This window comes from Lasiodiplodia theobromae (genome assembly GCF_012971845.1).
Source record: "Lasiodiplodia theobromae strain AM2As chromosome Unknown scaffold_56, whole genome shotgun sequence".
Lineage (NCBI taxonomy): Eukaryota > Fungi > Ascomycota > Dothideomycetes > Botryosphaeriales > Botryosphaeriaceae > Lasiodiplodia > Lasiodiplodia theobromae.
The window spans coordinates 60280-76584 of record NW_023336537.1 but is presented as its reverse complement, the minus strand read 5'-3'; the positions used below and the strand labels follow the sequence as shown (position 1 = coordinate 76584).

The 16305-nt window shown below is 57.3% G+C and overlaps 4 protein-coding genes across 4 annotated transcripts; 1 reads left to right on the top strand and 3 right to left on the bottom strand.

Annotated features, from left to right (window-relative positions):
• Positions 1-1014: 1014 nt before the first annotated feature.
• LTHEOB_11993 (uncharacterized protein) lies at positions 1015-1656 on the top strand (the record flags this gene model as incomplete). Its single annotated transcript, XM_035508810.1, has 1 exon — positions 1015-1656. The coding sequence occupies one exon, from the start codon at positions 1015-1017 to the stop codon at positions 1654-1656; it is 642 nt and encodes a 213-aa protein (XP_035365406.1).
• Positions 1657-2265: 609 nt separating this feature from the next.
• LTHEOB_11992 (Eukaryotic phosphomannomutase) lies at positions 2266-3139 on the bottom strand (the record flags this gene model as incomplete). The annotated part of the gene is made up of 2 exons (XM_035508809.1): positions 2266-2973; positions 3038-3139. 2 exons carry the CDS (start codon positions 3137-3139, stop codon positions 2266-2268), a joined length of 810 nt encoding a protein of 269 aa, XP_035365405.1.
• Positions 3140-3530: 391 nt separating this feature from the next.
• On the bottom strand, positions 3531-3907 carry LTHEOB_11991 (Conidiation-specific protein; the record flags this gene model as incomplete). The annotated part of the gene is made up of 3 exons (XM_035508808.1): positions 3531-3627; positions 3680-3813; positions 3869-3907. 3 exons carry the CDS (start codon positions 3905-3907, stop codon positions 3531-3533), a joined length of 270 nt encoding a protein of 89 aa, XP_035365404.1.
• Positions 3908-10561: 6654 nt separating this feature from the next.
• LTHEOB_11990 (Clathrin heavy chain) lies at positions 10562-15924 on the bottom strand (the record flags this gene model as incomplete). The annotated part of the gene is made up of 7 exons (XM_035508807.1): positions 10562-10792; positions 10844-10963; positions 11013-15236; positions 15290-15661; positions 15723-15749; positions 15809-15829; positions 15886-15924. The coding sequence occupies 7 exons, from the start codon at positions 15922-15924 to the stop codon at positions 10562-10564; spliced, it is 5034 nt and encodes a 1677-aa protein (XP_035365403.1).
• Positions 15925-16305: the final 381 nt, after the last annotated feature.

Here is a 16305-nt window from a genome sequence, read left to right as displayed (position 1 = left end):
TGTTTGCCGGGTATGATCAGTGCGGCACCATGCACATACCTGTGACGAAGCTCTACTATCACCGTAGTTGCTGGTGACGAATCATACAATGGACATGGACTCTTACGAGCGGACAGCATACTATAATATAGGACATCACCCCTCATAAAGGTAGATTACTTCCTACAGTCCCCTCTTGCAGCCGATGGCTAGCGTGGATTCATCATTCGCCCATGCCGGGGGTAGTTGAAGCTATCGTCCGGATGAGAATGTCAAATTAAAAATTATACATTTACGTCCGGACGATGGCTTCAGCTACCTACATATGCTATTTTTCTGAGAACGATTTGAGGCATAGTTACGCCTGTGGCCTTGCTATTCTTCACGCTAGCCATCGGCTACGAGAGGGGACTGTATCAAAAGGGAACCTAAAATTCGGGGGTATGACGTCATGGGGAATCCATGTCTGCTTGGTCGATCGCTTCGCTTTCGAGGGTGTGCTATCATCGGCTGGCGGCGCGGGGGCTTTGGCTGCTCTACTGGGGGTAGTGATAGGTGAGCTGAGGTCTAACGAATTGGCATTTTCGGGCACACTCGGGGTGGTCATGGTGGCAGGTGAGGCAGGACTGGGGTTGTCGATATCCGACGGCCAATCGAAACTCGGGGTGGCAGTCAGGACTGGAGCGGGAAGCGAGCTGCTGCTCACTTCACCTGGCTGTCCAATATTCTCGTCAATGTCCATGGGTTGGGTTGTGTCAAGGTGATGTCTGAGGGGCCTGTGCTCGAAGCGGGCAGCGACGTGCTGCTCTCTTCACGCTGCTCTTCCATCGTGGTAGCACCGGGCTCCCTTTGTCGCGTAGGGTCGCTTAAATGCTCCATCGGTTTGGTAGTGTCAAGGTGATGGAGGTTGGGACCCTGGTTCGCAATTATGCGCCATCAAGACACGCTCATGCAGGGTCCACCCACGAATTTGGCAGTCACAGTCACACTTCCGCGCGCAACGAACACGGCGCAAACCACCTCCGCGAACGACCGATGCCGTCCGCCACCGCGACGCCCGGGGCAACGCCCGCCTCTCTGTCGCCTTCCTTCAACGCCTACCGCATCCTCTCCCTTCCCTCGCCCTTCGCGTCTTCCTCCACGCCGACAACCCTATCTTCGTCGACAATCAAGGCCGCCTACCGCCGCGCCCTCCTCACACACCACCCAGACAAGCTACCAGCCTCCGCCCAGTCACACTCAGCCGACCCGGGCAGCGCGGTGCCGTTGAATGGCAATAACGCAAGCAAGAGCTACACCATCGACGACGTCACGCTCGCCTACAAGACACTACTCGACCCGGCCGCGCGCGCGGCACACGATCGATCGTTACGGCTGAATGCCAAACCCGGCCTCACGGCGGGCGGCGACACGGGAGCAGACGAGGAAGAAGAAGCACAATGGCGGCTCGGCCTCGAGGCTGTGGATCTAGATGACCTGGCGTACGACGAGGGCGCGGAAGGTGGCAGCCGGTGGTGGCGAGGTTGCAGATGCGGCGAGGAGAAAGGATTCGTGGTGGATGAGGAGGCATTGGAAGCGGCCACGGCCACGGCAGGAACCGGAGTTGGGGAGGTGCTGGTGGGGTGCGTTGGATGTAGCTTGTGGATTCGGGTAGGGTTCGCTGTTACGGAGGATTGAGTGAGCACGAGTGGCGGCTCTGGCTTTAAAGGTTTACGACACGGGGATTGCGAACCCGCCTGGGTGTTGGAATTCGAAGAGAGAATATACTGACATACACACACACACACACACACATATATATATATAAAGAGATAAAGGGAAGTCTCGTCTAATAAACCCATATCGATAGCTTCAGCTACCCATATATGTTGTTATTTATTTATTTTATAAGGAAAAAGACGAAGCATAATTATCCTTTGTTCTAAGGGTCCTGCCAGCGATAACCTTCTGTGGAATGCAAATAGTAGTGAAGCTAGGGGCACTCCGTAAATGATGAAAGGAACTCGGTATTATCTTGAGTGGCCGAATGTTGACTTGGGTGAATTCGTGGGGGTATAACTGTTCCTATCTGTTTGCCAAAAAGTAAAAAAAAAAAAAAAAAGACATCACGTCGCGGTTCTTATCTAAAGAAGACCCGTGTTGCCCCGTTTCGCTCTCGCTCTCTTTTTTTTTTTTTCTGTTGTCATCACAACCCAAACCGCAACAGCAATGGATATTGCATAGAGCTCCTACACTATGGCGTGCACCGAAGACGGCACTACCTAGTTGTGGTTGTCTAACTGTGTCTTACGAGAAGAAGAGCTCCTTCAGCTTGGCGGCCGTGTCTTCGGGGCTGGTGACGCTGTGGCCGATGGTGCGGGGGTCCTCGTAAATCTCGTAGTCGTTGCCGCCCTTGTACGTCTTGTCGCCGAAAAAGTGGATGGTGGTATACTCGACGCCGCCGGGCAGGTTCTTCTCATTCTCGATGTGCTGCAGGCAGTAGGTCTTGTCCCAGCCGGAGGGGAAGACGTCGAAGGAGATCTGGCCGCCAATGCTGAAAGTGAGGCCGTATTCGGGGAACGCCTTGCGCAGCTCGTCAACGAACTTGGCGCGCACGCCATGGATCTTGTCGTAGGCCTCGAAGTCGTTGCGCTCGGCGACGCTGGCGTTGCGGCCGATTGGCGAGACGTTGATCATGCCATTGCGGAACTCGACGAAGGTGCCGCGCTTGACGGGGATATCGAGGTCGGCGATGTAGCGCAGGCAGAAGTTAACCAGCGGCTTGTACTTATCCTCACCCAGCCAACCGATGAACGAATCGGACGCCAGCGTCTTGCCCAGGCGGATGGCCGTCAGGCCGTTCTCGGCGAAGCAGAAGTCGAACAGCGTCGACACGTCCGTCTCACGCGTACCCAGCTGCTCCTGCTGCTTGGCCAGGTCGGAGCCGCCGACGAAGCCGATGGCGACCTTGTGTCGGAGCTCCGAGAGGAGCTGAAGCATCTCCGGAGACACGTCCTGTTTTCATCGAGAGGGCGGGTCAGGAACGGCAGAGCAAGCAGGCAAGGAGATGGAGACTCACCCGCCTGGCGGGCGTCAGGGTGCCGTCGACATCGAAGAGGCAGACGGTGTTCTTGACGGGCCGCTGGTCCAGCGGGGGGTAGGCGGAGGCGGTCTGAGCCATGTTGCTGCGAAGTGGTCGGGAAAGGAGCGAGCTTGAGGCAGAGGGGGGGATTGGAAGGAGTAGAAGAAAGAACGTCGGTGGAAAGAGGCTTACGCAGCCGCAAAACGAAGTTGCTAATGTGGACAGCTTGCGTGCCACGGGCAGCCCCTCGCGCTGTGCCAAGGCCGGATGCGCGACGCGGGGAGGGGCCGCCGCGCCGGATCGTGTTTGACGCGTTTGCACTTGGTTGCTTCCCCCACACGGTGCGGGGCAGCGATGAGATCCAGATCCTCCATTGTGAGAACAGCGCTGCTAGAATACACAATACGAACGACGTCATCGGTCATCAACACCACAAACGCCCTCTTTCCCCTCTTCCGCATCCTTGTCTTACAGTCTCCATACCCCGCAGTTACTTGGTCGCGGTGCCGGCGCCTGAGCCGGTTCCAGCCCCCGTTCCAGTAGCACTGGACGGATTCGAGCCGGATGTTGCGGGCCCACGCGTGAAGCTGCGCAATATGAATCAGTTGGCAGTTCGAGAGCAGACAAGGTGGCACTCACTCGTTCCACAGCTTGCCGAGGAAGCCGGGAGCTGGCCGCTGGTCGGAGAAGCTGGCGCGGGCAGCAGACGCCCGCTCGTTGCCCGCGTCCCGCTTGGCGGCTTGCAGAGAAGCGAAGCGCTCGGAAGCGGACGACTGGATGGCGTCAGCTACACCTGAAACCACCTGACACGCAGGATTAGGGACGTACGCGGCGGCGGTTGGTGCCCGTGTTTCCGCTGTCGGCCATGGTGACTTGAGTGCTGAAAGGTTCGAGTTTGGTGGTACAGCAGAGCGTGGGAGGATGCGTTGAAGGAGAGAAGTCAAATGGGAGAAAGCCTCTTATTAATGGATTCCCCTCCTCTCACCAGCGACGGGCCGCTGCATTCTGCGGTACCTGTCCCCCAGCAGGGCCACGCGAGCGAGCCGATGACAGTCTCCTGATGATGAACACATTACCCCGCCGTTTGGGACGCTGGCTCGGAGCACAGGCGCACAGGAAAGGGTAGCTTGCACAAAGTCTGCGCACAGCTTGGGACGCCGTTCGATGCCCCGGTCCGCTGCACTTCCGCCGGCGATCGTCAGCCCCCCCGATCAAGCTAAACGCGAGCAACGTCATTGGCGACGCCCAGTTGCGAGGGAACAGTAGTATACAGGGAGTAGCTGGAGCGATCGAACGTTGACTTATTAATAATTATACGGTTACGGCCAGCCGATAGCTACTTTGCCGCCCTTCCAGCCTCCCGCGATATCGACAGAGCAAAGCTACCCCGGTCGTTCTTCCTAAGACCCTGCTAATCCTCACGCTAGCCGTCGGCTCGAGCACCCATCCTTAGAGCACCGGACAAAAGCGCTTACGTTCACATGCTAGCACCAGCCGTCTCCGTAAGTGGCTTGACCCCCGGTCACTTTGAAACAATCTCTTCGTGATTGGTTAGCGGGTATTTGCGGGGGAAAGCTTAGGAGGAAACAAGAAAAGGAAGATCGACACCGACATTGTGTGGCAGGAGTCAGTTTCCTGTCATGTTGGTTGGGGGGTTAAAGCGAATGTTTCCGACAGTAGGATGAAAAACTGGCTGTTCTGGTTCATGGAGGGCGCGGGCAATTCTTCTCCGCCACTCTGCACCTGCGTGAAGGAAAGCAAGGCGGAATAAAAAGCGACCAACAGGATCTGCGCAGTACCATGTGGCGCGCGACCGTACGGAGGGGCACCCGGAGCTGAATATGCTGGTGTGAAATCGTGAAATCGTGAAATCCTTTTCTTTTTTACAAAAAAGAAAGCATATTGTAGGGAGCTGAAGCTGCTGTCCGGACGTATATGTAGAATTATTAATTCAACGTTTACGTCCGGACGATAGCTTCAGCTCCCCCCATAACACAGATTACAGGTCAACATCTCGCACGGGTCGGATCCAACTAATCTCACGCATTGCTACGGATAAGGTAGGAGAGTCGTGCTGAAAGGGAAAGCCATTCCGCATTCTCCAAATGGAGACTAGGAGGGGAATCTATGGGGCTGCTCCACGTCATGGCCAGCATTCCCACCCCCACACCCTGTCCCATCCCTCCCAATCATCCCTCGCTTCCCGTGTCCGCAAACGGTCTCGGAGCTGCAGAAGCCAGGAACATTCCACGTCTGGTGGCGTCCACATCCGGCTAGCCCAAGGGTCCATCGGCCCGTGGTCTGCGCACCTCCTCTCATTTGACAATCTTGCACACCAGGTCCTGCGCGTCGACGGAGTCGCCCTCCTTGACGCCTAGCGAGCCAATCTTGCCCGAATGTGGTGCCGAGATGACCATTTCCTAGACGCACCGTCAGCTACTCGTTTCGCCAAACATAGTTTTCGACTTACCATCTTCATCGCGCTGAGCACCGCGATGGGGTCACCCTTCTTGACATCCGAACCGTCGTGCACGCGCACCTCAACCACCACACCAGCCATTGGGGACCCAACTTGGCTGCTGTCGCTGCTGTCCGCCTTGGGTCGGCTGGTGTTCTCAATGGCTGCGTGCTTGTCGTCAACAGTGACTTGTCTGACCTCGCCGTTCATCTCGTAAAACACCTCGCGCTGGCCCGTCTGCTCCGACAGCGGTCCAATGGCAAGGAGCTTGAGGATTAGCACCTTACCCTTCTCCAGCTCGACGTGGAACTCTTCGCCGATCTCCGGCCGAGACAAGAAAAAGCGAGTCGGCAGCACCGACAGGTCTCCGTACTTCTGCTGGAACTTCTTGAAGTCCTCGAACACCTTGGGGTACATGACAAAGCTGGCAATGTCCGTCTCGGTTGCACCGCCAAATTTCTCCTTGAGGTCCTTGCGGACCTTGTCAAAATTGACAGGCTCCAAGTACAAGCCGGGGCGCTTGTCCATCTTGCGGCGCTCACGCAGAGCTTGTGTGCGCAGCGGCTCGGGGAAGCCTCCGTACGGTTGGCCCATGAGACCCTCGAAGAACTCCAGCACCGAACTGGGGAAGTCGAGCTGCGGGGCTTTGTTGAGCACATCATCGTAGCTGAGGTTGTTCGAGACCATGAACTGAGCGAGGTCACCCACGACCTTCGAGGTTGGCGTAACCTTGACAATGTCGCCCAAGATATCGTTGGCCTCCTCATACGCCTTCTTCGTGTGGGCCCACTTCTCACCGAGACCCTGTTGAGAAGCCTGGAAAATGAGGTTGGTGAGCTGGCCACCGGGAATCTCGTGCTCGTAAACCTCAGGGTCGGGGCCAGTGAGCCCAGCCTCGAAGGGAGAATACAACAGACGGAGCTGCGCCCAGTAGGCATCGAGGTGACGGATGACATGGCTGTCAAGGCCAGGGTCGTGAGGACCGCCCTCAAGAGACGCTAGGACAGCGCCAATGCTGGGCTGAGAAGTCATGCCTGACAAGCTGTCAATGGCAGCGTCGACCGCATCGGCACCGGCCTGGGCGCACGCTACCATCGAGGCGACACCAGTACCAGCCGAGTCGTGCGTGTGCACGTGAATGGGCAGATCGGGGTACTTCTCCCGGAGGGCACTGATCAGCTGGGTGGCAGCCCTAGGCTTTAAAACACCGGCCATGTCCTTGATGCCAAGGACGTGAGCGCCCATCTTGACGATCTTTTCGGCAAGATCCATGTAGTATTCGAAATTGTACTTCTTCTTGGGGTTCTGATCAGAAAATGTCAGCCTTTGCTCTTTTATGTGTTTCCGATAGGCAGAGAAGGTCCATCTCATCGATCGACAGGAGAAAAAAAAAGAACCATTTACATACCAGCACTGTAGAAGAATAATAGTTAGCCAAAAATTCTCTTACGGAAGCAGACTAGACTTACTGTCACCACTGTAGCACAGCGTTCCTTCCGCAACGCCGCCGGCCTTCAAGACAGCCTTGATGCCAACCTCAAGCTGTGCAACATCATTGAGAGCGTCGAAGACACGGAAAATGTCAACTCCGTTCTTCTTCGCCTGCTCGACGAAGTGCTCGATGGCGTTGTCCGGCAGTGAGGAATAAGCGACACCATTGGCACCTCTAAGCAGCATTTGAAAGGGAATGTTCGGGACAAGCTTCCTCATCTGCCTCAGCCTGTCCCAAGGATCCTCGTAGAGGAAGCGCATGGCCACGTCGAAGGTAGCTCCACCCCAGCACTCAAGCGCCCAGGCATTAGCATAGGCATGGCTAGTTTCCTTGGCAATGTTGAGGATGTCGACAGTCCTGACACGAGTGGCCAGCAGGGACTGGTGAGCATCACGCCAAGTGGTGTCCATGATAAGACATCCTTGGTGCGCACGAACAGCTTTGGCAAAGGCTTCAGGGCCCTGCTCAACGATGATGTTTCGCCAGCCCTTCTGACACGGCTGAGAGACGTCGAGAGTCTTGCCGTCGTGAGTCTTAAGCTCGGGAATCTGGATGTCTCCCTTGAACTTGGGCTCACCAATTTGACCCTTGATCTGGCTGCCGTTGACAGCAAGATCGCCAAGGTAAGAAAGCAACTTCTGAGCACGGTTCTGGCTGCCCACCAGGGCAAAGAGCTCGGGAGTGTCATCGATGAACGTGGTCCAGCACGTTCCATCGATGAAGACAGGGTGAGTGAGCAGAGAAGCCAGGAAAGGAATGTTAGTCTTGACACCGCGGATGCGGAACTCAACGAGAGCACGGAGCATCTTCCTCCGGGCAATTTCGTAGGTCGAGCCATGGCAAGTGCACTTGACCAGCATGGAGTCATAGTGGGGAGTGATGACGGCGCCAGCAAAGCCATTGCCACCGTCCAGACGGACACCGTTGCCACCTGCAGAGCGATAGACCTCGATCTTGCCAGTGTCGGGCGAGAAACCCTTGGCAGGGTCTTCGGTGGTGATGCGACATTGGATGGCGAAGCCACGGGTAGAAATGCGATCCTGAGTCAGACCAAGCTGAGCCAGAGTAGCACCAGCGGCAATCTGAATCTGGGCTGCAACAATATCAATCCCAGTGATTTCCTCGGTGATGGTGTGTTCAACTTGGCTGTTTCAGTCAGCAGCTGCCTAATACGGCAGTCCGAAGCTCCGGGCTCACTCACATGCGAGGGTTGATCTCAATGAAATAGTATCTGTTTTGCTGATCGACAAGGAACTCGGCGGTTCCGGCGTTGCGGTAGTTTACCGATTTGGCCAGCTTGACCGCATCGGCAAGAATGGCATCGCGGGTCTCTTGCGGGAGATCCTTGGCGGGCGCAATCTCGACGACCTTCTGGTGACGGCGCTGGACGGAGCAGTCACGCTCGAACAAGTGGACCACGTTGCCGTGGTTGTCGCCGAGAAGCTGGACCTCGATGTGCTTGGGCTTGTCGAGGAAGCGCTCGACGAAGACGGTGCCGTTTCCAAATGCGGAGCGTGCCTCAGAAGTGGCTCGTTCGAACGAGTCCTTCAGGCTCTCCTGATCGCGGACCACTCTCATGCCACGGCCACCGCCGCCGAAGGCAGCCTTAATGATGATGGGAAAGCCATACTGGTCGGTGAAGGCCTTGACCTCCTCATACCTCTCTACCGGGTCTGATGTGCCTGGGACGACGGGGACGTTGCACTTGATGGCGAGGCGGCGGGCCGAGACCTTGTCTCCAAGGGCGTCGATGGTGCTAGGAGTGGGGCCGACAAACTGCGGTCACGATGGTGTCAGCAGCGGGCTCGCGACGTGTAGCGTTGCATGTGCGCGGGTTCCACAATTGTGTAGCTGCTGGGCAGCTTGGCGGCAGAAGGGCGTCGCGGCGCGCTAGCGTGGTGGAGAGCTTGCTTTTTTCGAGTCATAGGGCAGGGCGGGTGCATTTCGCCCTGTTGGCGAAATTGGTCACTTACTATCAGGCCGGCCTTCTCCACGTTGCGCGCGAATTCGGCGTTCTCAGACAGGAAGCCATAGCCCGGGTGGATCATGTTGACATCGTGCTGCAGCGCGATCTTGATGATCTCGTCGCCGGCCAGATACGCGCCGACGGGCGTGTACTGCCCGCGCTTGCCGATGACGTAGGCCTCGTCGGCCTTCTGCCGGTGCATGCTCAACCGGTCCTCGTAGCTGTACACGGCCACGGTGTGCAGCGACAGCTCGTGCGCGGTACGGAAGATGCGGATGGGAATCTCGCCGCGGTTTGCAACTGTCCGCACGTCAGCTTGCCCGTCGTCGTCGCCCGCCGCGGGCAGCCTTACCCAGCAGCTTCTTCAGCTGCATGATGGAGCTATTGGCGCGCAGCCGCTGGTGCACCGAGTTGCGCTTGTCAATGTGGTCGTCGTCCGCATCCTCGACGGCCGCGCCGGCCTGGATGACCGTCTTGTCGGCCATTAGGTCCGTCATGCTGGCGGCTGCAGACGGGTCCAGTGACAGGAGCAAGGGCGAAGGAGGGCACGCAGAGAGGGCTGATGGGTGGAGAGGGACGGGGAAATGGAAGTCGGCGGGCGAGGGCGTGGTGCGGAGGGCCGCCTTTATGGCAACTGGAAGCTATGCAGGTGGGCTGAAGCTTGGGCGCGAGCCAGAGCTGCGGCATGTGAGCTCCCGCGCCATAGTTTGACCCGCGATAACGCGCGGCCCGCAACCCGTGTCCCGTAGGAACCTCGCTGTCTGTTGACCGCCGGCGGAGCGCTCGTCCGGCGGGAGCGCTCTTCCTCGGCTGAACGCAGCAGCAAGAGTCATCGCGAAGGAGGGGCAGTTCGGGCGCTCGGCCTTAATTCGCACGCGTGCCTCCCACGCCGCTGATCGCCGCATGGGGGTTCCTGCGATGGCGGAGAAAAGATATCTCGACGGCGCGTTTGCTAAACCAGACGCCTCATTGGCCTCCGCCAACCGCGAGGCCGCTCCGTCACGCGCCCCGCCGGCCACGCCGTTGCGTCAAACTTTCTCCTCCGCCAACGCCCCGGCCGGCGACGACGTGCCGCCGTTGGCCTTGGCGCAGCTCAACACTTGCACGCGGCATACAGAGGGGTACTGCAGCCAAAAGCTAGCGCGAAGGATAGCAGCGGGCAGCTACGAACAGATGGATTTCACAATATTCCTGAGGAATTATTCGACTTGTGGGGGTAGTTGAAGCTACCGTCTGGACGTGGATGTATAATTGTTATTATACATCCACGTCCAGACGGTAGCTTCAAGCCCCCATGACATGAGCGAAAAAAAAATAATTCACGCTAGCCTTCGGCTGCAATACCCCTCTGTAAGAAGCAGATGCAATTCGAAGATCCCCGTCCGGGACCGGAAGATTAGAATACAGCATAACGTCTTTTCGCACAAAATGCAGAGCCCCAGCTTGCATCGCTGTTCATCAATACAACAACTGTACCGAGGCCAGAAACCCAAAGCCGTTGCAAAAGAGAACTAGCCCCCCCAGGCCTGGAACGATCCCCCGCTCACATGCAAAACCCTCGTGGACCCCGTAACCCATTAGTAGAATATGTCGTAGCCTCTTAACCTAGAATGCACGGTAGCCCGTCGTCTGAGGCGCAATGCCGTTGGCCTGGCCATACGGCGCTGGCGAGGGCGCGCTCGGGCCCTGCGTGAGCATGAGACGAGACGCTCCGAGTATCGGCGTGTTCTCCTCGTTCTTCTGCTGCGACTGCTCCCTCGTCTTGCGCTCCTCGTTGTCCTTCTTGAGCAGTTCAATGGTCGCCGCCTGCTGTGCCAAGAAGTTGATCATGTACGGCTGCCAAATATTAGCTCGGCCCTGACACTCCCGTAACCTTATGGCACTCACCATCGTAAAATCGTGGAGACCGTTGCGCCAGGACACCTCCAGAATGACATCAGGGCGGATCAGGTCGTAGCACGCGTAAAGCATGCCAACGTAGCACTCGCGGCTGCCGATGTCGACGAACTGCAACAGCGTCAGCCGGGATCTGGGGACGGCGAGTCACATTACTTACATAGCGCAGCAATTCTTCCACCACCTCCGCCTTGGCCGACAGGGCCGCCGTCTCGATGGCGTCCTTGAAAAGCTTGTCCTGCTTCGAAAGTGCGATCGACTTGTCCCAACGCTTGTTCTTGCGGTAGATGTTGGCAGCGATTTGCCTGAAGAAGACAAGATCGTGCTTCTCGAGGCGCTGCGCGAGCTCAACCGCATCGTAGTTGTCGTAGTTCTCGACCGAGTCGCGGAGAGTCTTGTAGTCCTCCTCCTCGATAAGCAGGTCATTGATCGCGTTGTTAACAGCCCTCTTGTTCTGCGACTGGACGTTCAGCAAGAACGGCTTGATGAGAGGAATGTTGTCCGACTTCTCAAACATGCGAACAACACGGTTAACATCGATCCTCGGCGTCAACGCCTGAAGGAGATCGGTAAGCAGCGATGGCTGCTCCTGGAGGTAGAAGTTCAACGCGCGGTAGTAAATCTCCAAGTTGGCAACCTTGACGACCGTGTCCTTGAACGAGTGGTGCTCCCAGGCATCCGCCGCACGCTCCATCATGGCCAGAGCAGCGTTATCCGGCTCGTCGTAGTGGACATACAAGAACACGAGTTCGGGCCAGAGGTGAGCCTCCTCGCAGGCGCGGATCATCTTGGGGATGTTGATACGGGACCAGAAGAGCCGGAGGTGCTCCATGACGCGCTCGGGGTGGTACTTGGAGAGAGCGATACCCAGCTCGGTGAACATTCCCATGTGCGCACGTTCAAGGCCGAGGCCGGCTTCGAGGAGAGCAATGAGCTCGTCGAAGTAGCCGTTCCTTTCGTACTGCTTAACGAGATCCGAGAGCTCTTCGGCGTGGACAATAAGGTTCAGGCCGCAAATCTGGGCGAGACGGAACTCCTTCTTGGCAACGCAGGCCTCGTTGACCTGTTTCCACACCTTGGTGCTGTTGGCCTTGCGAGCGCACTCGACAGCAGCCTGGTAGTCCTCCAAGTGCACAAGGGTGGTCGCAAGCTTCGCCCAATTGGAGATGCTGGTGAAGAAGATCTTGGCAGCTTCGTGGTAACCCTCCTCGTAAGCCTTGTCGCCAGAGGCTTCCACATCCGCGACGTTGGTCGCGCGCAAGAAGTCCTCGAGCTCAGCGAGCTGGTTGGTACGGGCGAAGCAGAAGGCCAAAGCGGTATCGATCGGGGGCTCACGCAGGGTCTTGCGAGCCATCCTCAGGAATTTGATCAGATCATCATCCTTGCCAGCATGCGTGGCAATCTCAATGACCTCGTTGTAGTTTGACGCGTCCTGAGCTCGGATGTACGACTCGATGGAGTCGGTTACACGCAGACCGTCCAGCTGGGCTTTGGCGACCTTGCTCCAAACCTCGGGCAGATCGACACGGTCGGCATACTCCTGGGCGCGGTCAATGCTGACGATGTGGTCAACAAGGACGTTGACAGCCTCGAGATGATTGTTGTGCTTCTTGTGGATCTCAAAGGCCTCGTCGTACATGCCCAACTCAATACACTGCGCGGCGATGTCGTCCGGAGTGTAGTTTTCAAGCTGCTGGATGTAGCCCATCAAGCGACCCTTGTCCGACTTGGCTGCAGTGAGCATAAGCAGGTTCTGCAGCGTCGGGTTATCGCTGAACGTGGATGGCTCCAGAATGATTTTCTCCAAAAGCTCGATAAGCTCGCCAGGAAGATCGTTGCCGATGAAAGCCTTGACAGCGACCGAGACCTTATCAGGCTCCTGAGACTCCGGCACGGCAGTGGCGATGACCTGATCCACCACCGACCTCTTGAAGAGGTTGTTGGCGCTCAACACGTAATCCCAGATTTCGGGATCGGACCGCTCAAGCAGGTATCTCGCCTGGGCTTTAAACATCGAGTTCTCGTTGGTGATGTTGATGAGCTCAAGATCGTTCTGGCCCTTCTGGTAGGCGATGAAGGCCAAGCTGGGGTCACGGGCCTCGCAGTATTTACCGACAGTGAGCGTGTCGTACTGATCGTTCTCACGCAAGAACTTCTCCGGGTTGTTGTTGCTGTCGATGTAGATCTTGGCGAGGGCGTTGTAGACAGCCTGCTGCTGGTTGCCGCTGGCGAGAGTAGCCTCCAGGAACGGTAGCAAGAGCTTGAGACGGTTGCGGGTCTCCACTTCTGCAACGAGCTCATCGATGGGGATCGAAGCAGGGTTGACTGACTGCAGCAGGCCCTTGATGATGTTTTCATCGCAGTCTACGTCGAGAAGACCGCCAATGACAGCCGGGGTCCTGGACGGATTCACGCGCTGAACATAGACCTCGATGGACTTGAACTGTTGCTGTTTGTACAGGTACAACACCAGGTCGTGGATGAAGTTGAAGCGGTCGCAGACAATGATGAGCGGGAGCTGCTCGGTCAACCTGGCCTCCTTGAGGAAGTTCTTGACCTTTTCCGGGTCGAAGAAGTTGTTCTCGCGGCAAATGCGCTCGACTTCGTTGAGCTGGCCCATGGCAGTCGCAGCCTCGATGTACTTGAAGACCACATCCTTGTCCTCGCTAAGGTTCACGATTCCACCGAGGTAGAAGAAGAGGCCCTCGGCGGTGCGGTACTTCTCCAGCAAGTCAATAATGCGGGTCGGGCCGAGAAGATCGGAGTACTTCTGGGCAATGCGAATGACGGACTGCAGATTCTGGCGGATGTTCGTCTTAAGCATCTCGTCCAAGCAATCGATGGAGAGCTCGACAGTCAGGTGACCAAAGTAGTTTATCAGCCATTCCTCGGGGAGCTTATCCGTGTGGATAATGATGCGCTTGATTGCGGCCGGGTCGTCGTTGTGCTCCAGCGCTCTCGTCAGCAGGCCGGCGTTCTCGCACAACTGGGCAATGCGCGCCTTGTCGTAATGAGAAAACATCTCGTTGCCGAGAATGGCGTCTGCTACCTGAGGAGCGTTGAGCAAGTTCATCTCTAGCAGCTTCGTCTGGAGGTGGCCCTGCTCCGGGAGGTTGGGCGCGAGGACGTCGAGCAAGAAGGCGGTGCACTGCTGAACCATACCCTGAGACTGGAAAATGTCGACGACACGGTCGATGTCGATCAAGGGGCCACTTTCCTCCTTGGCCAAGGCGGTCGCGAACTCGGCGCCCTTCTCCGGATTGACGCGCACAATGTGCTGGAGCAGGACGGTGAAATCGGGCGTGTAGCCACTCTGCTTCGCATACGGGAGAATCTCATCGAATCGGCCGAGCTCCGCCAGCGCAGCTACAACCTTCTGAGACGAACCAGCCTGCTGGTAGATGGTCAAGGCCAGATTGAGATCATGCAGCCTGACGATGTCTCCAAGCTGCTCCGAGCACTCCAGCTTGCCCTCTCCCAGCCATTTCTCCAGAAGATGCTTGCGGCCCTGCTGAAGAACAGGCCGTACCAGCTCCAATGTCTCGAATTGGTTCAGCTTGCCCTTGTCCAATAGCATGCCGAAGTATTGCAGGATAACAGACAGCTGGCCCTGCTGGGGAGGAGCCTGCTTGAAGCGCTCGATCGTCTGGGGTGTGCGAAGGAATCCACGGGGAGAGTTGGCCGCCGTCTTTGCCGCCTCGGCGTACTGGCCGGATGCCAAAAGGTTCTCAAATTGCTGCTGGTACAGGTTATCGGCACCAGGCAGACCGGCACGCGAAGCCAACCTGTAGGCCAGCTCGGCGTTGGCCGGGTTCTGCAGCAGGTAGGGTATCACAGTGTTTTCGTCGAGAGTGACGGACAAGACTTGGCCCTTGCGGTTGATGCCAATGATGCCCGCGGAGTCGGAGTCGGGTGCGGTAACGAAGATGGTGTCGCTAGAGATGCGGTTCATGAAGATGCAGGTGCCCGACTCCAAGTCGTACAGGTGGATGAAACCATACTTGGTGACAAGGTAGATGATGTTGTACTTCTCAGACACCTGCATGGCGACGGGGAAGTCGTTGGTAGCCTCGGGCGGGAAATAAACATCGACGGCCTTCTTCGCGAAAGTAGGGTTGCCAGCCTGATGATCAATCTCCACAACGTGCAGCTTCGCACCGGTTGCGGTCCTAACAGCGAAAGTGAAGACTTTGGTATCGGCGGGCGCACCTTCCATACGAAGCGTGCCAAAAGCAGCAGCGTGTCCCTCGATGTTTTGGCTGATGCCGCGATCTCTAGAGTAGAGCTGCATGGCTCCGACCACACGGCCCTGCTGCTGGGAAATGCCCACTATGACAGACCACTTCTCTTCGTCGTTGACCCGATAGTTGATGATTTGGCAGCCCTGTCCAATGTCAATTAAGCCCGCTTCCACAGGTATCACGGTATTATGCCCACCGAAAGGTTGGGGTTCCGGTCAAAGATCTTGACCGGCGTCGCCTGGTTCGGGTCGAAGATGTTCCAATGGTAGACGGAGTTCTCGGTGACGAGGCCGAGGCTCGATTCGCTATACCACTTCCAGAACACGACATCTTCGTTCATGGTGGTCGACTTCAGCTTCGCCTTCTGCGCCAAGTCGAAGATCTGCAGTGTCCGCTGCTGGGCCTTCAATGCGATGATCTGCTTGTTGTAGTGCATGATGGCGCTGTCGGCCTTGATGGGCCTCCGGATGATGTTGTTGCCATTTTTGAGGTCGATTATGATGACTTCGGGCGAGGCGCTCTGGTCGGCCTGCTGCCTGACGCAAATGTACGAGTCGGACTCAAGGGTCTGGCGAGCGAGTCAATTCCAGCCCACGCGACGCGACGCGGCTCCGAAGCGCGGGACTTACACATGAGTTGAATCCTATCGAGGTGGGCTGCTGTGCGGTCAGCGCGGCGCTCCGGCCAGACGTGTTTGCGCGAACGGGTGACGTACGAGGATGTCGACTTGCGACAGCTGCAGGTGGTCAGCAATCAGCAATGGCTCGGGAGCGGCGCGCGAATAGCAGGTACCTGTAGCAGCTCGGAGAACTTAATGGGAAGCGGTGCCATGGCTGCGAGTTTGTGCGGGTTCGTTCGTTACGCCAGCTCATCAACAAGAACCAACGCCACTCGTTATTAAGGAGAGGGTAATCGGAAAGGAAGGGGAAATCCAGCAAGCCGGGGCGCCGAGCTTGCGGGTGCGCGATCCAGAAGGAAAATGTAGGGTGGAAGTGAGGTGGTGACAGTTGCGAGGTCAACTCTTGTCAGGAGTTATGATCAAGCTGGCCGTGAGCTGCGGCCAGATGTCGCTGCCGCTAAGCCCAACGCGGCGCTAGGGCTGGCCAGGTCGTCATGGCACCCGCGCAAGGCTGCGCCCAGCGTTCACCACCATGTCGTCTTCTTCAGCTTTACGGGCTCGCGCGCGTGGCGCAGATCTGCCTTTGCCGTGTG